At 38.5% G+C, this 21,761-nt stretch overlaps 1 protein-coding gene and 1 pseudogene across 1 annotated transcript in view; both read left to right on the top strand.

The window, feature by feature from the left end:
- Positions 1–17,876, top strand: part of LOC138006992 (ATP-binding cassette sub-family C member 4-like) — a 27,659-nt pseudogene extending 9,783 nt beyond the window's left edge.
- Positions 16,603–21,761, top strand: part of LOC138005202 (ATP-binding cassette sub-family C member 4-like) — a 10,485-nt gene continuing 5,326 nt past the window's right edge. Inside the window, exons 1-5 of the mRNA XM_068851464.1 lie at positions 16,603–16,660; positions 17,737–17,976; positions 20,581–20,681; positions 21,015–21,209; positions 21,424–21,579. Coding sequence (XP_068707565.1) covers positions 16,603–16,660; positions 17,737–17,976; positions 20,581–20,681; positions 21,015–21,209; positions 21,424–21,579 — 750 coding nt within the window. The remainder of the gene's footprint in view (positions 16,661–17,736; positions 17,977–20,580; positions 20,682–21,014; positions 21,210–21,423; positions 21,580–21,761) is intronic.

Here is a 21,761-nt window from a genome sequence, read left to right as displayed (position 1 = left end):
CAGGGGAGTGTTCAATAAAGTCTTATCTTAAAGTAGAGCTGTTTATTCTTTTTAAAATTTACCTCTGTTTTTTTTTACATCCTGGACAAAAGCTCTAGAATAAAATAGTTACTGTTCTCTCTGGTTTCTCTTTTCAGGAGGGATGTAAAATCTTTACCCCTCTGCTTATTGCCAGACTGATAATGTTCTTCAATCCAGTGCCTGGTATAAGCAAGACTGATGCCTACATCACTGGGGTGGGGTTATCTTTAGTTTCCTTGATTATGGCAGTGTTCCATGCTCCTGCCTACTTTTTGCCAACAAGGTGTGGAGTGCATTTGAGGATTGCTGCTGGATCACTTGTTTATAGAAAGGTTTGTATGATTATACGCCTTATTCCAAAACCACCACCATTTTAATAGTATTCTTTTGTTTCCTTGCAAATTGGCCCTTTTGGCCTTGCTTTCAAATGTAACAATTCAAAAGAATATAATTTTACAGTCATGTAATAACCTTGAACGAGGCTAAAAGGGCCAATTTGCAATCAAACAAAAGAATACTAAAATGGTGGCCATTTTGGAATAAGGTGTATATTATTTCTTAAATCACTAGCACCAAACAGCAACAACGATTCCTCAGATATTTGGATTTGCTAAAAAAATGCTTATCCCAACTCATGTCTTTGTTTGATTATAATTATGTGAAGCATAATAAAAACTACTTGCATGTGCAGTAAAATCGCTTTTGTGACAGGCCTTGTTGTTCAAAGGGTGGATAACACTAGTAAATATTTTACAGTTTGATACAGGCTCAGCCATACAACACTTGTGTTTGTTTCAGGCTCTGCGTCTGAGCCATGCTGCTTTGTCAAAAACAACAACTGGTCAAATAGTTAATCTCATGACCAGCGACATTCATAGATTGGAAATGGTATGTATAGTTTACATGATCTTTTAGAATACATGTAAGTTAGACCCTTGCATTTTAGTGTTAGTTTAGTAAGAGGCATTAATTAAGAGGCCTGCTAAATGTTTATAAAGTGTTACAATCACTAGCATTAACAACCAAGATTATTTACAAAATGTGAGGTCAGGGTTTATAATTGTTAAGGTTGTGTCTTGAAAGTTTCGGTTTTTGGTAAAGTTGGTTCATGTTTTTCTAAGGTACCAAAGTCTTTCCATTTCATCTGGATGGCACCATTAGCAGTAGTTGTGGTCACAGTTCTATGCTGGCGAGAGATTGGACTTGCTGTTCTTCCTGGAGTTTTTCTTTTTGTGCTCCTTGTCCCACTTCAGGGATTCATTGGCAGATGTTTTGCCAGACTGAGGTAAATTAAGTGTCTGTGTATTTGTTGCAAAAAAGGAGACAATATTTCATCCTTTTCATTGGTTCTCTGACTACATGTATGTTTAATAACAATTATTGATTGGGCAGGCTAAGATATCAATCTTCTGCTTGCAGTTCAGGGACTGGATTTCATGGGTGCAGTTCAACCAGATTGGGCCAAAAACTTAGTGATTAAAAAAAATCACTTCCTTTTTTCCTTCAGATTTTTACACCTGACTGGCAAAATTTTATCCAAAGGCTGTTTACTTTGAGCTTACGTTTTAGATTTTGTGGTTCGCCATTACTCAATAAACATGTTCAAAACTGACCGATTGGACCTCAGAGGGTTGGATCCAGGAAGAAGTGATGTCAAAGGCTCACTGGCTTAAAATTTCACCGTTTGAATGCAGCTTATTACATATGCAAAACACGAGTTTCAAAAGTCTAAAAGCCCAAAACTCCCATGCTGCATGTTAATTCTGTGGCGTACACAGCACGCATTGCATTCTTAACTAGTGAGCCTTTGATGTCATTTTCTCCTTGATCTAGCTTTTTCAAGATCTTAAAGTTAGTAATGGCAGACCATTAAATAAGAAAATTCCAGTTAAAATAAACAGGTGTCTTTTTTTAAATCAAGGCTTCAAATTTGGGTCACTTTGTGTTTAGTTAGTTAACATAGTTTTGATATGCAGAGGGGAACTTTAAAGTGCACTAAAATATTTTTAACATCTACAGTACATAAATCTCCCCACCAAAAGCAAACATGTGTTACCACTCTTACCTCAAAATTTCGCTTTTTATCTGCCATGATGCAATTTAGTTATCAAAACTAGCAGAAATTTGTACCCAGGACCGTGATTAGAGAGGCATGGCTCTGTTTTCGATTTTACGTCACAAACTGCTTTGCAATGCAAAGCAACATTCTAGGTGACAATGGTGACATATGTTTGCTTTGGATAGGGACATTTGTACTGGGACAGAAATATATTCGAGTTTAGGTGCACTTTAAGGCTCTGGTACAATGAAGCTGCTATTTGGTTCATGTTTAATGATTATCAAAGAGCACAGCACTATAGTCAAATGTAATAAGATCAGAGGCAGGTATAAAGAGTGAGGAATATACCAGAGTATATTGTGAGAAGTTAACCCTTGCATCAGGTTGAAACAGATGACTTAAACCCAATGCACTTATGATTGTGGAAGTGGGAGGGTACTTGATCATGACTCGTGGTCTTCCTTTGGAAAAGCTGTACTCTGCAAATTGTAATTCATTTTGTAGACTTTTGACTCACCCTTAAAACACTCTTATATTTTAGAGCCAAAACTGCTGTTTTATGTGATAAGCGCATCAAAGTGATGAATGAGATTATCTCTGGAATGAGGGTCATCAAAATGTACACATGGGAAAGGCCGTTTGCCAAAATAGTGGCTCAAGTACGAAGGTATTACTATGGAGGTATTTTAAATTTTATCTAAATTAAGTACTTAGTTTAAAAGAGGAACTGAATTATTGTTTTGTTTGTTTGTGGAGGAGTGTGTACTGTACTAAATTTGATGGACAGCAACAGCAGTTGATTGATGCATAGATGCCAAGTTGTAGGGAGAGGCTCGCTGGAGATTTAATGGAGCGCCTATAATCCGAGCGAGCGCCAAAGGCGCGAACTTTTCTTGGGGGTCTGGGGGCAACCCTCACCAGGAAAAATTTTAAATCTGAGTTCTCCTAGATCACTTTTCCTGCATCCTGAGGTAATTTAATGACACATTTTACCAAGTCACTTCGGGTAAACAAACACGAGCAGTGAGAAGAAAAGGGCTCTTGGGTCTAGAATTTCTTGATTTCTCGTCAATTTGCTGCTGATTTCTCGTCGATTTCACGATTTCTTAGATCATGAACAGTTTTACGTTTGTGGAACAATAATTTTATATGATATATGTATGACAAAATTTGTTAACCCAAGCTCAGCTGGAGATTTTGCTTGCTCGGCTCGAGAGCTGGAGATTGAGTCTGAAAGCTGTCCAGAGTCTCCAGCCGAAAGCTGGAGACTTGGCATATATGTTTATGTTTAGCTATTAGTGTTCCACGCAGCTCAAAATTATGCCAAGTTTTGATAAAATTAATTGTGGACGTTTGGATGCTTGGAAATGACTCCTCGAATACAGCTATGATCTCAGAAATTAGCTAGTATTTTGCTGGGAGTAATAGCAAATTTAAGTCCTTTTTTTCAAACCACTCCATTCCAGCAAGCGTAGCTCTTTAGAAAAAAAGTCCAGAACCCATTTATCTTTGATAGTCGATCTTGAATTAAAAGGAGACGTCTTGCTGAGCAGAAGGCAGAGTTTCCTGTTGTATTTCTCTCTCTGTTTGATGGATAAATCACTGTCCAGTGGATACTTCATAGCAAAATCAATTGCGATATCCAATGGATAGTGATTTATCTGGTGGATAGCGTTGTCCACCTTTTTGACAACTGCATGGGGCGTGGTGTTATTTCAAATGGCATCTCAACCCAAGCAATTACAAAGTGTCCAATCAAAGCAGAGTTCACTAAAGTGAACGTGGAAACCTTATTGACTGATAGTAGTCTGTTGTCGATGCATAACCTTAAAAAAAAGAAAACCAAGTGTTTTCCATGAGCTTGTATCTCTCAGCACTCTGCACAGAAGGCCAGAATCTCAAACTTGTTGTTCAAGCACCTTATTGTATTGACATCATGGTTGAAAACAAAATTAATGACTACAATACTAAGCAATACCGATCTTAATTGATGTATCGTTTGTTATGAGCTCATTTCCTGTGTGTTAGCAGCAGCTATCCAGTAACTTTTCAAAAGAGGGAGACGAGTTACAATAACATAATTTTCGTGCTTTTATGACAAGCAGCAGCCCTCTGTTTCGCGTTTACCGTTTCACGTAAACGCAATGCTTGATCTCTTTCATGTCTGAGTGTTAACAGGCTTGTTGCAAATGTGTCAAACCTTAACGTTAGTCATATTATTCCTCAACTTTTTTTTGTGGAATTCATTTAATGTTGGCAATATTCACTTTCAATTGCAGTTCTTTAAGGCGCTTTTTTTCATTATCTTTCTTCTTTTAGGCAAGAAACAAAATTAATCAAGTTCTCATCATTTTTTCGTGCTGTCAATGGGGCACTGTTTTTCAGTGCATTGCCCTTGGTCTACCTTGTGGTTTTTACAACATTTGTGATGACTGGCCACACGCTTACTGTTGAAAGGCTGTTTGTTGTTCTGGGACTTTCTTTTCTGTCAGAGTTGTCACCACGGTTTTCTTCAGTACTTCTGTAATGTTTGTGAAAGAAGGTTCTGTACGTGTCAGAGAAGCGATTACAGGTACATAATAGGATTTTTGCGAGTACTGTATTGGTCCTTTTTAATTTGATCACATCTTAATTACGTATGCCTTTACCCCTACCAAAAATTGGTCAAATGTCACACTTTGCCCTCCTCCACCTTGACTAATCTGTGGTTTAAAAACCTCTTGCCAATAACCTTGCGCAGTACTGTAAAATTGGTGATTACCACATACCCCTGAATACATGAAGTCAACAGTCGCATGCAGTCCAAAATTAGGGAGTTTAAGAAACGATGACACCAGCATCTGTGAAAACGTGACTTCAAGATACATTACAACTTTGTGCTACTTGTATCTTATTATACATGTAGTAAGAATTTCGCGATTTTTCCATCCTGTTCACATTGTACAACATGGGCGAGGTACCCTAAAAATGGGTCGACTGCTGCGAGAGGTTTTGAAAAAAAGATAAAGAATGAACGAATTACAATGTACCATTGTATGCTCACTGACGTTGTCGTCAAAACCGTAAAATTTGGTCATTTAACGTTGTACTAAAATGCACTTTCTTTCTTTCTGGTGTTGTCATTACTGTATAGCTATCACGGTTGTCGTTTCTGAAACTCCCCACTCCAGTAAGAACGCAGTTTTTCAGCTTGATAAGAGCAAACTGTGATTTAAACTAATTTGTACATGTACACTAAATGAAACTACAAACATGCATGGTATGGAAGTAAAGGAAAAGTTTGGACATTATACAAATTAAATTGACCGTGAAAAAACGTATAGCTTTCAGTGGAAGCATGACTTTTGTATTATTTTATAGTTCTGTAATGTATGCTTTGTTTTGTGTTTAGAGATTTTTAGAGTTGGAAGAAAGGCCTACACCTTTATCTGTTGAATTGAATAGCACTGACAGTAACGTGGAAGCACCAGTGGTGCAATTAACTAACATTATAGCATACTGGGATCAGGTACGAGATCAGAATTGACACAGTTTTCGTGACTTTTTTTGTGACATTTAAAAATATCTTCTTATAATTTTAATTTTTGTGTAGTGGCTGAGCGATCCTTTTAATATTCTTTTCAGTCTTTGAGCCCAGCACTTAAGGAAGTTACCTTTGAAGCAAAGCAGGTTTGTGGGAATTTAACTTTTTACTGGGTTGCCTATGGCAAACCCAGTCGAGGTCTGCGTTTAGTTTGTTTGTTTTCTTTTTTTTCTTTTTTTTACTTTTTTTTCTTTTTTTTCCGTGTCGGTAAAAGTCTTGCCTGTCACTCCCCTGGTAAGTGGTGTCTTTGTGCATAGAGCCTTCTGCGCGTATTTTCTTAGGATCGAGAGGGTAGTGGAACTGCGTAGATTTCTCTGGTGGACACAGTAGAATCATTAACTTAGCCTGCAATGGCGTTGAAAGTCATGTAACGCGAATGGCGTTCTATAGTGGATCCTTAAACAAAATATACCCTTATGGAGCTCAATAATGGAAAGTCAGTTGGATAAACTAGGCAGGAATCTCAAAAGCGACGAGTACTGGACTTCGACAACAATCTATCACCCGTCGAGACGAAATCAAAGTGAGTTGTATTTACCTGAAGTACATGGTAATTTGACACGATTGAGTTTCTTGTCTTCACGCACGCAATGAAATAGGAAGAGGTTTTCGCCTCTAAGAGCGAATATGTTGTTTGTTTCAATAAATTTTTCCCTGGAAAAGGATTCTGTGGTATTTTCTGCCTTTGTGAATTATAATATCATGTTGTGTATTGAATTTTCGAGCTTAAGGTTGAAATGTGATGTGGGAGAAGTTTTTTAGTATTGCTCTGTAAGCAGGAAGGGTTCACAGGCCCGTTGGAAGCGTGCTTGAGTTTCAACAAAATGAGCCCCAAAATCAGTGAAAACTTGTGAAGCAGATGAATAATAAAGTAGCTGCTATTTCCAAAATGATGGAATTACCTGGTGATAAATAACGTCGTACGCGTCTTGGAGAGTAAATTTTGACTTTGTATAAACAAGAGTTGGGCGATTGTAATCTTTGTTTTGACTTCGCTCATTTCATTGTCAAACTTTATAACACTTGACAGAAAAAGAAACTTCCAAAAACCCGGTATCTTGCCATCATTTGACACAGATGCTTCACTGTTTGGCGAGTAAACATGCCGCGGTAACTTAATCACGGCGCCCGCTGAATTCCGGCCATGTCACTTTCGATTTTGCAATTTACTTGAACGTAGCAAAAATCTCCCAAAATGTTTGTCGCTGATCGTAACTTTTTATATTCTATATTCACGGTTCAAAATTAATGTTGTTTTGATGTCGTAAATATTTTATTCTCGATCGACCGTCCGGGAAACTTCCTTCTGCTCTTTCTGAAAACTATGTATCAATAGTTATTTGCTTTTTCATCAATATTTGTTTTGCATAAAGCAAGCTAACAAAATCTGTACCTTGCTGAGTTCGCATTTGTTAGCGTTAATAGTATTTTCGGTCAGATGTTTCTGTTTTTTATGAGGGGTTTATTGTTGTGGTCTCCCATCCTAACACTAACCCCGCGAAACAGGGCTTGACTTCAGTGAAGTTTATTACATGTATTACAAAGCTGTCAGATGCTCAGAGGGCACACTTGTGGTGAAAAGAAGTTGTGAGGGAACTTGAAAATTATCAACATGTCAGCCCAGAAGCCAATGTTTCTCGCCTCTCTTTTATTTGTTATTCTTCAGAGACTGGAATGCTGTATTTCAATACCACACAATTCAGTGCCTTGTGATTTTCTGTAGCACGTACCACAGGTACAGGTACGTACCACAAATCTTATTCTTTGAGAGAGTATCAAAAAGAAACTGCCTAAAGTTATTTTAGCTCAAGAAGAATATGTAATAAAGTTTTTGAAATGCTTAAATGGGAAACTGCTTGCAACCGTTTGCCATCATCACTCAGTTAAGAAGTAAATTACATCCAAGGCTTTAGTTTGCAAACCAGTGCGTTTATGAAAAATGAACTTTTTCTTTCAGTGTGAGTTACATGTTGTGATTGGACCAGTTGGCTCAGGAAAGGTATAGTTCCGAGCTCTTCACAGACTGCTCTTCTTGGCACGTGAAACTATTCTACAATTTTTCCTTATTTTTTGCAGCCTTAATATTGCTATGCTATGGAATGAAGATTTATTTCGTTTACGAATTTTCTGCATCATTCAACGACTAGGAAAAATTAGGATCATAATTTAATTCCTTTGTAATTGCGGCTTTTTAACATTATAGGCTTATGCGCCGAATGGTTTCCTAATTCATCAATTTAACTAGGAATGATATATTTTCCTCAACAGTCCTCCTTGCTGATGGCTTTGCTTGGAGAATTGCCAATTTATAGCGGTGAGAGGAAGGTATCTGGCAGAATAGGCTATGCTTGCCAACAGCCTTGGATATTTTCTGGAACAGTTAAAGAAAATATTTTGTTTGGCAAAGAATTTGTCAAAGAACGGTACCTCAAAGTCTTAGAAGCTTGTGCTTTGCAAAGGGTTTGTGATTATTTGACTTGTTTATTTCTTTTATTTATTAATTATTTCTTTTGAATTTTAGTCATGATTTCAGAAGCAAGTAGAACATCATTATAGTAACTCGAGCATTAACATCAATAATGTTTGGTTCCACTGGTCATTTGACTGATTTCATTGTCTGGATCCACTTGCTAAACAACTTCATAAACTCGCCCCAAACGGGAAAAATGAAATAATTTGACGCTCCATGAGCGTGTTGCACAACAATAGAAGGCACTGAGTTGGGTGGTATTGAATTGCAGCATCCCAGTTAATTTTTTTAAGTGGGGGGGGGGGGGGGGGCATTTAGGCCATTTGAGAGGTCACCCGGACGTTGTGCTCACGTGCGCGAATCGATAAGCAAGATAATTTAACTACAATCAAAATGGGTCTTTTCACGTTGTCAAAACCGCTAAAGTGCGTGAAAACACTGAAGCAGCACACGGACCATCGGAACGGCTTGGCCTTTTCCTCTCGGGCAGAGGTCACGCAACGCTGCTTGTAACAACAGCTGTTGAGAACCGGTTTTTTGATTTATCCAATCAGAAACTCCCTCGAATGTAATGTCCAATCAGCAAACTAGGACAAATAGGCCATTTCCGAGTTCATGTCTGCCTCCACTTCAAAGTGAGTCTAAGTGCGAAGTTTTTCTTATGATAATTAGTTTGCTTTCATATGTAAAGTAGAACTAACTACCATCACAAAAACTTTGCACTTAGACTCGCTTTGAAGAGGAGGCAGACGTGAACTCGGAAATGGCTTATTCTGTCCCAATTTTATGACATGGAAATGAGGTTCTGGGGTTGTGCTACCAGAGGTTTTTTTTTTTTTTTCTTTTTCGTCCTCGACCGTTGATTTGGAATCGCGGAGCGTTCTCCCCGACCTTGAACCAAAAATTCCTCTGGCACCCAGGGTAGCCAAAAGACAGATGAAAAAAAAGGAACATATTTTTATACAAAACTCTGAATTTCTAATTCTCAGCGAAAGATTAATGGTAATCGATCGTAAAAACACTAAAATATTTGCCGTCTTTGACTTCTATGATTCAAAAGGAAGGTCATGATATTCTGTCAAAAGGCAACCACAAAGGTGCATTTGATCACCTTGTGTCAACGTTCTTGTTTACATTAAACTACTTCTTAGCCAAGAAACTTCCTGTCTTTCGTTTGTTAATTTTGTTGTAATATTTCACTGAATGAATATTTACATTTCATCTGTCGAGTCAGGAAGCCTTCTTTGTCTGTTTTAATCAAAACAGAGTTTGTAATTGAAAATATAAATATCTATGAGATATAAAGACATACTTGCGAACCCGTGAACCTCAATTATCGCAAATCACAATGCTGACAAATACAAAAGCGAAGGAAATGGTTAGTAAATATGAGGTTTTTTACTCTCTGACTGTTTTTGGGTTAGATTAAAGCGATATAATAATTAATAGCTAAAAATAAAACGGATAAATTCCACTCAGATTCTGACTGGATTGCCATATGGCAGCCCAGTAAAAAGAACAAAAACACAAAACATTCATTATGTGGAAATGAGTGAGTGAGTGTAGCTATTAGTCTCTCCCCTCCGGGCTTTTCAGGGCTAATTTACAATGTGTTTCGGGGGACTTAAGCCAGACTGCTTATTACACAGTTTACAATTTTAATTTAGGAAGTGAAAGATGCCCCCGTCCAGATAAGGTCAGACCACAACACCGGGGACAACGTCCCCTACTCTTATGGAATAGTGAGTGGGTTCTTTAACGTCCCATGCTATTTGATTTCCAACAAGGGTTATGAGACGGGACCTCCGGTTTACAGTCCTTATCCGAGAAGACTTGAAAATCTAACTATTTGCAGATGTAATTACAAAGGCAGCACATTCTCCTCAGTTATTTTAAGACCCTGAGTGTTGGTCCGGCCGGAGTCGAACTCACGACCTCCCGCATGACAGCCCGATGCTCAACCAACTAAGCCATCGGTGCGCGGTGGCAACATTTGCAGTGTCAGTCTTGTGTGGTTGAATTGTGTTTTAACTGAGCACTTGGTGTCGTCCGTTAAGTAAAGAAGCTGCAGTTTTGAAGTTGCACCAGGTACTACAGTATATTTGTCGTCACAGAGTTTGATTAAATCAAGAAACAAATCTCTCTGAAGTACCTTGCATTAACCACTCACGCCCTTACAAAAAGGAAGGTAGAAAACACCTTCTTCTCATTTATTAGCTGTTAAACATAATCACTACTAAGAACCATGCATTGCAAATTTGTCCTGTCAGGACTTGGAGCTATTTAACGATGGAGATTCCAGTTTGGTCGGAGAAAGAGGTGTAGTGCTCAGTGGGGGACAAAAGGCACGCATCAGCTTAGCGAGGTTTGTATTAAAGGGAGAGTATCACGGTAGTGCGCATGTTCTAGCCATATCTAATGTCACCGTTTATAAGCCAATCGTACGCGTGAAAATTTCTCTCAGATCTTAGCTGATTAGTGGTTGGTCTTTTAGGAAATGGTGTAACTCTTGTATTGCACGATACCACGATGTCATTTCAATGTTATTATGTGGTTCATTCCGGAAGGTTAATTACTTAATTACGAGCAAATTGTTCATGTTATCTTTTTTCCTTTTTCTAGAGCTGTTTATAACAATGCACACATTTATCTTCTTGATGATCCTCTCAGTGCAGTAGATACAAATGTGGGACGTGAACTCTTTGACAAGTAAGTTAAGCCCCGTTGACACAAGCAATTTTTGGGTTTGGTGACAATTTGGTGTACTTCGATCGTCTGAAAAGGACTGCCAGTAAATGCATGTGGAAAGTCGAGATCTTCATCTTGTTAATTTTAGGGACCATATTGTGAGGCAAACAAAAAAATGCCTTGTCATTCTCGCATTTCACGTTATGACAAGAGAGTTAAAGTTATGAACGGGTATTTCACCCTAAATCTTGTGTCCATTCTTTCTTTCCCCTTAAATTGTTAACCAATAGCCTTTTACTTAAAATTTTCCTGTTTGATAAATTAAAGGACACCAACTCGGTGTGTTTGCAGGTGTATTCTTGGCTTATTGAAAGAGAAGGTCAGTGTTTTGGTGACCCATCAACTGCAATACCTTACAGATGCAACCTCCATTTTATGCTTAAAGGAGGTAAGTACTATTAGCAAATATCAAAAATACCATAATACTCTTTGTTTGTTCCTCCAAAAATTTTCATAGGCGTTGTTTCCAGTTTCTCTTGGGACCGTTATAAGTCCCAAGAGAAGAGAAAAACAATGCTTATGCAAAATTTTGGAGGGACAAACAGAGTATAATTCACTACTTGTATAAATCCCCTAAAACACCTCTTTTACTCCCTAAAAATCAGCATAGGCATTATTTTCGACTTCTCTTGGGACATTTTCATGTCCCAGGAGAAATTGCAAACAATGGAAATGCAAAAGTCTTGGTGGGTAATAGAGGTGTATTATGGGATTGTGCAAGTAGTGAATGGCATTTTTATACTGGCTAATTGTTAGGGCTTGGGTTCTGCTGTAAGCGAGTTCTAACAGAGAGAAGACTAGTCTTGGCAGCTTATAACAAGTACGCCGTGTTTATTACTGCCCTTTTGCGAATGCCCCACAATTCATACTATGAGCGGTAATATGGATCACTAGGAACAATGTTGTTCATAGGGAAAGGAGTAATGGATATTTAACAATTATTCGCTGAAGGCGAAGTGATTAAAGGTGAATATTCACCGATAATCACTGAACCTGAGGCGAATAATTGTTTTAGTATAAATACAAAGGTGATTATTTCAAAAAAGAGAAAAAAAAACATTTCAACGCGAAATCATCTTCACTTACAGTGGCAAAACGACTACTGGCAGCCATTTTGTCCGTCGAGGTGATTATCGGCTGATAATCCGAGATAGCGAGCCAATTAGAGCGCGCGATTTTGTATAATCACCTGTGTATTTATACTAAAAGGAAATATTATTCTGGAAGGAAGAATAAATGGGAAAAGGGCAAGTGGGTGATTCAGAGGGCACTGTCGGGGAAGAGATATTTTGAAGCATTGAATAAGACAATAACAACATTTGGAAGATTACCCTTTAGGTATTCTTTGATGGCACCTCATGTCACGACGGCCATGTTTATGGGAAGAACAATGGCGAAAAAGTCTTTCGGCAATTTAACTCTTCTATTGTGCAAAAATTTGCTATTGTTTTGGTACTAACATGGCCGTCTTATCACGTGAGTGCAATCAAAGGATACTGATACAGAGCGTTTTTCAAAGTATGGTGGAATATGCGACTTCCGTAACTGGATGAGCAAGTCGGTACTGATTTTGGGAACAATAGCCAAAAATCTTGGTATACATTGCATGGCATTGTTTTGATTACAACGACGGTAGCAGTAATCGTTGTGTGAGATATCAAACTGAAGACTCCATTAACATTCCCTTCGACTCAAGCATGATGATCACGCGAGAGACATTTTATCATGATTCTCATGCCATATGACCAGAAAGGAAAATGCATTTTCTGTTCCTGCAGGGCTCCTGTGTTGGCCGAGGTTCTTTTTCAGAGTTATCAATGTCTGGTCTTGATGTTAAATCCCTGATTACCATTCCTGAAACTGATACCGATAGCGCTCTTGAAGCTGATGATGTTGACCTGGAGGAGAAAGATCTTCACTCTTGTTCCAGAGAAACAACAACGGTTAAGACTGTGGTATGCATGTTTTTAATTATTTGTCGCGTTCAAAAGAATATTGGCGGTGCAAACCAGTTTGTGATTTGATGGAAGACCCAGGGACGAGGACATCTGGTCGTCTTCTCACCAATTGTATCACTGAAGAGGTGACTGTCACTTTAGTGCAGCAACTTTAACGGCCCATTGAAAACGATACTTTGAGGACATGACAATTTATAATTGCAAGGATATTTTTGAGAGAAAGTGCCCAAACTTCCCTTTTTCCTGAGACAGCTCTTTTCATCTGTGGCACCTTTTTTACCAACTTTAATGCGCCGTAAAACTAAACGAAATTTGTGAGGAGTCAGCTTATTTTTTGGGTGTGTTTTTACAGTATGTTGTTTTTTTTTATCTTATGTCTTTTGGCTCAGAAATCTGGCTTTAGCGAAGTAAATACAATTGGTGTTAGGTGATTTTAAGATCACATCTATCGGGACTGCCTGTACATAGTGAAAAAATGCTGTTTTGTAGCATTCGATTCTTCTTATTTTAACAATCAGGCATCGACACGCGAGCAAACAATGGAGAAAGAAGATCGCTCTAGAGGAAACATAACTTGGAAAATCTACATTGATTACTGGAAAGCAGGCGCTGGCGTAATAAAGATACTATTGTTGGTACTCTTCCTCTTGGGTGCTCAGGTAAACTTTGAGCATATTTGTTGTTGTTGTTACGTTGAATTCCAGCAAAACGAAAGAAACAAATTACTTGTGTCTTGAACTTGTAATAAGTTAGAAGCAGGAAAGATATTTCAGTGTTTTGAAGCCGGGTCATAGTTTTCGTTACGAAGCGACCAAAAAAAAAATTGCTTTTCACCTCTTTTAAAGCCTTGCCGATTTCCAAAAATTGCCCTTGTTTACTTTCGTGGCTTAACCGTAACATTAAAATCTTCCATCTATTGTATCTCTTCTCTTTAACGTTGGAAATGTACTCCACGTTTTTAAATTAGATGAAGTGCGGTGCATGAAAAAAGTGGGAAGCTTTTATGAAAGTGGTCAAAGAGTAGCATGGATCATGGCCATCGTATGAAACAAAGTTTGAAGCACTCCACAGAATAGTAGTATTAATGTAACGGCCATTTTTTTAATTTAATAAAGGACATGCTTTAAATCGTTAGGCATCATCCGTGGCCTGCGATTTGTGGCTCGCGCAGTGGTAAGTTCAAAATTATTTCTTATTCTTGATTGTAATATTTTTGCTTTCGTTCTAATTCCAAAGGAAAGATGTATTCTTTCATGTTTATAAGTCACTTACACCCAGAGAGCTAAGAAGGAGATGCGCGCTCGATTTTAATGAAGGTCACGTAGTGTTCCGATAAGTGTGAGGGTGGTCATGATCATTGCTTATTTTCAGCAAAAATAAACGCTAGCAATCGCGTTATTGTTAAGTTACGGTTTTCGTAACTGGTTATGTGTACTTTCAACCGTGTTGAAACATGTTGAATTGATGTTGAATGAATTTAAAAGTGTTTTTAAGGCTTTTTAAAAAATTGCTTCAACAACCATTCATTATTTCTTTTGTTTTCGCGAATGTTGAGTGAGGTTGAAGTCGTTTGCCCCCCATCCAATCTCGATCCCAAAGCTCTTCTCTTTTGTGCATGACTGAGGGAGAGAAGAGCTCTGGGGATCCCTGGGGCAAAGTGTCTTCTCATTGGTTTTCTTGAAGAACAATGAAAAGTGTCTCTGATTGGCACATTCATGTTAGTACGAGGAGTGTGCAGGCGCCGCAAGGTTCAAATAGCGAATTTTTGGCAATAAGAACTCTATGGCACATGTTCGCCTACATGGTCAGGAGTTTCGCAGAGCTTGGGTCATGCGCAGGTAATCTTTGCATTAATTTGTAATTGTCTATCGTTTTGAAATTTCGCAAGGTTCTCATTTTGTTGTTTTGGTTAGCATCTTAAGTTTCCTTCTGTCGTTATTTATCTTATTTAGCCATCTTTTTAATTCGATAGCTTTAAGTCTATAGTGTGCTTTTATCCAAAGTTCTCCAAACCCTATCTGATCTAAGAAGCTCTTATTTTTTTCGCCCCATAAAGCATTATTTTTGCTATAACATCATTATGCTATTTTCGATAATTTAGTTTTCACGAATGATTAAGTTTAACCAAAACTTGAAGCTTCCACATTGCAGGTCTTTAATTTTCATTGGGAACCTTATTGTCTCTGTTCTGCATGCTTTATTATTGCAGTTTTTATATGAAATTGTCCTCTCCCTTTCCTGCGCGTTACATCCATACATTGGATAAATCTCCGGCTACTCGTAAGTGAGTGATAAATGATTCACACACGTCCTTTGGTTTCCATCTGTATTTTCAGGGCAGTTGTCGAGGATGAACATGCTTCACTTCTTGCAAATAACGTTTCAAATTATAATCTGGACCTATCCCATATGAGGACAAAATACGTTGCTATTTATGCTACAGTTGTAGTCTGTACATTTCTGTTGGGATTCGCAAGCGCCGGATTTTTCTTTTATACCACTTTATGCTCCTCACAGAATCTACATAACTTGATGTTTGAAAGGCTTCTAGGGGCAACCATTTACTTCTTTGACCATAATCCAGTTGGTACGTGCGCATGGTTTTCTTGTCATGTGAAAACAAAAATAACTTTTTGACTTTTTTTCCTTCTTTTAATTCACTAATGCCGACAAGGCGTCTTAACTCCATACTTTGGGCACACATATTTGTACGACTTATTACACTTATTAACATTTGCTGGTACTTGATTCGGGTTCACTTTTTCAAGAACCCAAGTTTAGGATTGTCCAGCGCGTATTTTTTTAACATTTTTAAGAAGAGTGTTGAACAGATTCTCAAAAGATATTGGTCTGATGGATGACCTTTTGCCTGAAACATTCTATGATTATTGTCGGGTAGGTTATGTATGTCTATTTTTTTATTGTATTTCGCAGATAATACGCGAGTGTCGTTACTGAAAACTATAACATTTTACTTGCTTACTGTATTACGCAGCACTCGAAAGGTTGTCTATCAGTACAATATACCAAACTTTCAAAAAAAGTAGCATTCAACTCGCTTTACTGTATTAAACTTACCAATGCTGTACTGTTCATTAATGCCTCTAATGCATACATTCAATACAGAGCTGCGCACTACATAGCATCAGAGTTCTCTGTCCAGCTTTAGGACCTATGCCAACTGCTAGACAGTCAGCATGTTTACTTGTCGCTGGTGGCAAATTAATGTTGTCAGCACTACAAAATACCTAAGGTGACCGTTTGTCTACGAGTTTTTATGTATTCCATTCGCGCCTGTTGGATGTATGACACTGGTTATAGCAAACTCGGCGCTACCCGCCTCGTTGGCTATCTACCATCTGATATCCAAAGCGTGCTCATGGAATAATTGTTAAAATATTTAAACTGCTCACTGATGATATTGCATACACGTGTGTATGTAAGGAGCTCTTTTCAGAAGAACAGGATATGATTTGCAAATGTGGGGAGATTCTTAACTTATGGCCGTCATGCATGAGTCACGAATTCTAGTGGGTGATGTCCTGAATATGCAACGCAACGATTTTGAGAAAATGTATTTCATTCAACCCTTGATGTTGTTTTTCTTCAATTTCAGCTCTTGCTCCTGGCATGCGCAGTTTTGTTGCTAAATGTTGCAGCAATGCCTTACCTATTGGCAGCCTCCATCCCCATCTTAGCCCTCTTCGTGTATTTACGACATTATTACGTAAGGTCTTCAAGAGAAATCAAACGCCTTGAAGCGATGAGTAAGTTTCATGTAAGAGAAATCATAGATCTGTGCAACGAAAGGAAGCCTAAAGGTAGCTCAAGGGTTGGGTTGGAATTTAAACCCTTGAACATGCCGTGGCCCAGAAATACTTGACCGAGACCGAATGCATAAATGGCCGCAAATAAACTATCATTTCATTGCAAATTAATCTGAATATAGACTCTTTCAAACGAGGCTAGAAACGCTAATTAGTACAAAGATAAAAGAATAATTTATTCGCGGCCATTTTTTCATTCGGTCTAGGGACCGGTCCACTGCGAATGAGTTCGTTTCATATCCCGACATGTGAAGCTATCATATATAGAGAATAAATGAAAGCCATAAGCCATAAAACGATCTTTTAAGCGAAATGATCATCGGTTGTAAAAATGAAGCAATTTATTTAGGTGCAAATAAGCCTGATTTGAAAAACCAAAGCCATGAGCTAAAAAAAGGGAGGGCGGAGGGGAGGGGTGAGATAAGAAGAATTAAGAAGAATAAACAAGGTTACAAAGGGAACGTTGAATGGTACGACATTCAATAATCTGACCTACGAAATACGCGTGCTATATTCCCACCAATAGCCCATAATTCCCTTATTCGCTTTGATGAAGGGCTAACGCTCGGAATGTCAGCCTTGCAATTTCTCTACGGTGGTCACTTTCCCATATCAACCCAGTTGATGTTTCCTTTCCCCATCGGTCCCCCCCTCCCCCCTCCTCCTCCACAGTTTGTTTAAAAACGAAACTCCTTTATTTCATCGTCATGCATTATTTATGAATTGTGAGTCGTCTACGCGGTGATTACTATTTTGCTGCTGCGATAATTCTATAAATATGTTTTAGAATGTTCTTCCTAGCTTTCGTGCTCTTTAAAGTTTGCGTATATACCTTATTCCAAAATGGCCGCCATTTTAGTATTTTTTGTTTCCTTGCAAGTTGGCCCTTTTGGCCTTTCTTTCAAACGTAAAATTCGAAAGAATGTTCAACCTTGAACGAGGCCAAAAAGGCCAATTTGCAATCAAACAAAAGAATACTAAAACGGCAGCCATTTTAGAACAAGGTGTCTAGCTCTGGTAAAATTGAACAATGAAGAACTGAACAACATGTTTTTTTGTCTCTTTGTCAGACCGCAATCCTTTCTACTCTCACATCTCTGCCACCATTCAAGGTCTCACCACTATCCGGGCATACTCAGCCGAAGATAGATTTAGGGACATGTACCATGTTTTTCTAGATGATCACTCAGCCTCGTGGTTGTTATTCGAAACAGGAGCCAGGTGGCTTGGATGCCGTCTTGATTTCATGTGTTCTGTTTTTGCTGTTGTGGCAGTGTTCACTGCGCTATTGATGGCGGAGGGTGGAATAAGTAAGTGTTAAATACCTCTTTTTAATTTTTTTCCGAGAGGGCACGGTATCGGGAATCATGTAATCTGATTGATTCTTCGCGCGGTCCGGATTTTCCTATCTCTACCACGGGCACAGTAACGCTCGGAAAAATTTTGTCCTCGACCTTTAATTTCCATTTTTTGACACCGAATCCGTTTACATACAGAAGTCACTTTTTATTAGACAAGAGGTTTGGATATAAAATTTAAATAAAAATATTTCTCTTTGAAATATTCAGTTTGTAAGTCGCTTTAATTCTCCATTCGCTATCAAGCGCTGTTGTTAACCAGCTAAGGGTTGGTCCGTATAGCCAAAAACGGTGACCTCGGTCTTGAAAAAGCTGCCTCGGGCAGCACTTTCAAGACCTCGGTCACAGTTTTTCGCTTAACGGACCTCCCAGCCGGTAAATAACATATATTTCTATCGATACTGGTGAAATACTAATTTTCCTTCGTACGAAAAATCATATCTTCACCGCGCGCAGTGAACATCATCATCATAATAACAATAATAATTTCGAAAATGAATAAAACAAGTTGTTTTTATTCTGGACATTTCATCAATATCTGTATAATAAACTGAACATTACATGGTCGCTTGGGGACACGAATGTTATCTTCTCGTGCTGATAGTATCGCGAACGAGTGAGATACTATCAGCACTCGAGGATGAAATTCGAATCCCCGCGCGGCCATGTAATATCCTCTTTTTACTAATCGAGTTCGGGGTCCGCACTTTACGTTGCAAGATTAAAACATTTTCACAAGTTTATTTCCCGTAAAACAACATGAATAACTTTCTGGAAAATGTTGCATCAAAATTTCAAACTCAGCTCGCCGTATCGCGAGCCGTACTGTAGAATACGGTCCTCTAAATTTGCTAATTACAGCGCGTGGACTATCCGATAGATACAATAAAAAGAGTTTCGATTGAATCCAATTCAAAGCTTTGTAGATCAAGAAAAGTGTAGGTACTGACCAATATCGCTTGGGTTTGATTCCCGAACTCAACAGCCTATGCAAATTTGAGTTTTCGTTGAATCTCTACTTTTGTCTGAGAGATTTTTCTCTGAATATCCTGAGTCTTCTGTCACCTTAAAGTTCCCAACCCATTAACAGCGAGTGGAACAGACAACAATTTGTTGGGTAATGGGGTAGGAGATGAAGCACTCCATTAGCAGGTCGTGAAAAAGCAGGATAACTAAGTTGCCCGGCAAAGAGAAGTCGTGATCCTCTCCAAGGGGTTACAATCCCCAAGGCCATGACAACAAGTTGGCAATGCGAGGTTACAATCCTCGCCGAGGGCTTACAATCCCCAAGAACACAATACTCTCTAGAGGATTACAATCCCTCACCTGAGAGGTCCTTATCCTATCTAGGGTTACGAGTCTTCTCTCACCAAAAACCAATATTTGATTTGGTCTGCAGTCATTGTGATTTGATTTACAATTTCTGCAATTAGTAGAGTAATTGAGCTCTGCTGGATAAGCTCGAGAACAATGACGGCGACGATGGTGATGATGATGATGATGAATAGTTCAGTATTTTAAAATACATGTAACTACTATGAATGACACTAACGAATATTTTTCTTCCTATTGTTTGTTCGAAAACTACCAACGATTAAACGATTGTATGAGGGTGCAATTGATTGTGCGTCTCTATGCAAATTGCATTATTGTATTTCTCTAATACGCCATTGGTTGTCTTACTATGCAATTGATTTTTTGGTGGTGTTAATGATTAACCATCGCGCGAGATTTAAGGTATATTGTTATCTGTCATTGCCCAAAGGTGCAATTGTTCATCCATTGATGCTATTGAATGTTAATACATCTGCAAATAGCATTATTGAAAGTTCGTTATATTTGCCGTATAGTTTCAACTGTTGACGTAAATGAATGTATATTTTACGCAAATGAACAGCAAAAGGTGTAGCAGTTAGGGTTAGCAGGAGCAGTTGTAGTTGCTGTTGCTGTAGCTGTAGCTTTAGTTGTAGTTGTAGTTGCAGTTCCAGTTTTTGTAGTAGTTGTTGTTAGATGGCCAGATTGCTAAAGCGGCAAATAGTACTGGTTTCATATTCAAAGGAATTTTTTCTAACGTGTTTATTGGTTGAGCCGGCAAGAAAGCCGATCGTATAGTTTTCGGGCAATCAGTGGCATTCTTCCTATTCTCGGTTTTCACATGACGTCACGACCGCCATGTTGGTGCCCCTAAACAAAGAAAAGGCGGCCATGCTAGTGCCCCGACCAAATCCTCCGGGAATTTAACTCTATTATTATGCAAACGCTTCCTTTTGTTTTCGTTGAAAAACATGGCTGTTGATCACGTGAGTGAAAACCAGCAATTAAACCAAGTGTTTAGATCACGAGGCGCATTGAGATTCTTGTACTCGCGCCACTCGTTGTCGGGGTTTAAAGAGGCAAAAACCAATTTCTAAATTAAGGAAGTAAAGAGGCAACAATTGGTCTTTTTCACCGAATGGTTTATTTGTTTTTACCTGATCCCAAGTTGCTTTTGGCAAACAGTTTTGTTATCTTTATTTTCTTTTTCTTTTCCTTTTTTTTTTTAAATTAACATTCAAGAGCTTTCCTCTGGAGTGGTGGGCCTTGCTCTCATATATGCTAGAGTGTTAACCGGTAGCTTTCAATGGGGTGTGCGCCAGAGTGCTGAGGTGGAGAACTTAGTAAGTTGTCTAGAATTTACTTGGTACTAAAGGTAGTCTCAACAGTAAATGTTTATTCTACATTACACGTGGTATATACAACGCTAAAAGGTGTAATTTCCACATTTGATGGTCGCGTTTTAACGTTACTTTGTTCAGAGTTTTGTCCAACCTGATCATAACCTTTCGAATTTACATGAGAACCGATAAGAACTTTACGACTGCAGCTTTGTAATACTTGTCCATTCGAATTGCAGAAACACAACCAAATCGTGTAATCTCTGAAGAGTTTCAGACCATCACAGCAATGAGCAGCTTTGTAATTCAAAGCACATGCCTGCTTTTTGTCCTTAGATGACTTCAGTGGAGCGTGTAATGGAATACACCCATCTTGACCAAGAAACGCAACTCAACGATAAAACCGTGGACGTACCAGAGGATTGGCCCAAGAACGGGATAATTACAGCTGAAGGTCTCTACTACGCACATCACCACACTCTGCCTTATGTGTTAAAGAACATTACGTTCTGCATTCAAGCCAAAGAGAAGGTAAAAGAACGAGACAACTGCTCTATTTTCAGAAAAGCCGAAACTCTTGATTTGCAAGATACATTTAAAGAGTTCTTACGTCACCTTCAGCTTTGGTCGACAGGAATAAAATGTTACTACTACTACTACTACTACTACTACTACTACTACTACTAGCACTACCTTTTCAAGGATGTCATATGAAAACCTTTTTCGTTTCTATCTTCCATCTCAGATCGGTGTTGTTGGTAGAACTGGTGCTGGGAAGTCGTCGTTAATGGCTGCCTTATTTAGGCTGGCAGAACCAAAGGGAAATATTTGGATAGATTCTGTGTCTATCACGGATATTTCACTCAGTGACTTGAGAAGTAGTCTGTCCATTATTCCTCAGGTAAGGTCTTTTTCGTGGTAAAAGATTAATTGAAGCTGCAAGCGTAAGCCAGTAAGCCAGCGTTAACCAGGGCAAGAGGGCATAACAACTGCTCATTTTTCGTTTGTGTATTTATTAACCTGACATTAGACTGGAATCGACATTGGAATTTACTTTCTCTTGGTACAAACCACGTTTCACTT

Source organism: Montipora foliosa, chromosome 6, assembly GCF_036669935.1.
Source record: "Montipora foliosa isolate CH-2021 chromosome 6, ASM3666993v2, whole genome shotgun sequence".
Classification (NCBI taxonomy): Eukaryota; Metazoa; Cnidaria; class Anthozoa; order Scleractinia; family Acroporidae; genus Montipora; species Montipora foliosa.
This window is presented reverse-complemented; position numbering and strand designations above follow the sequence as displayed.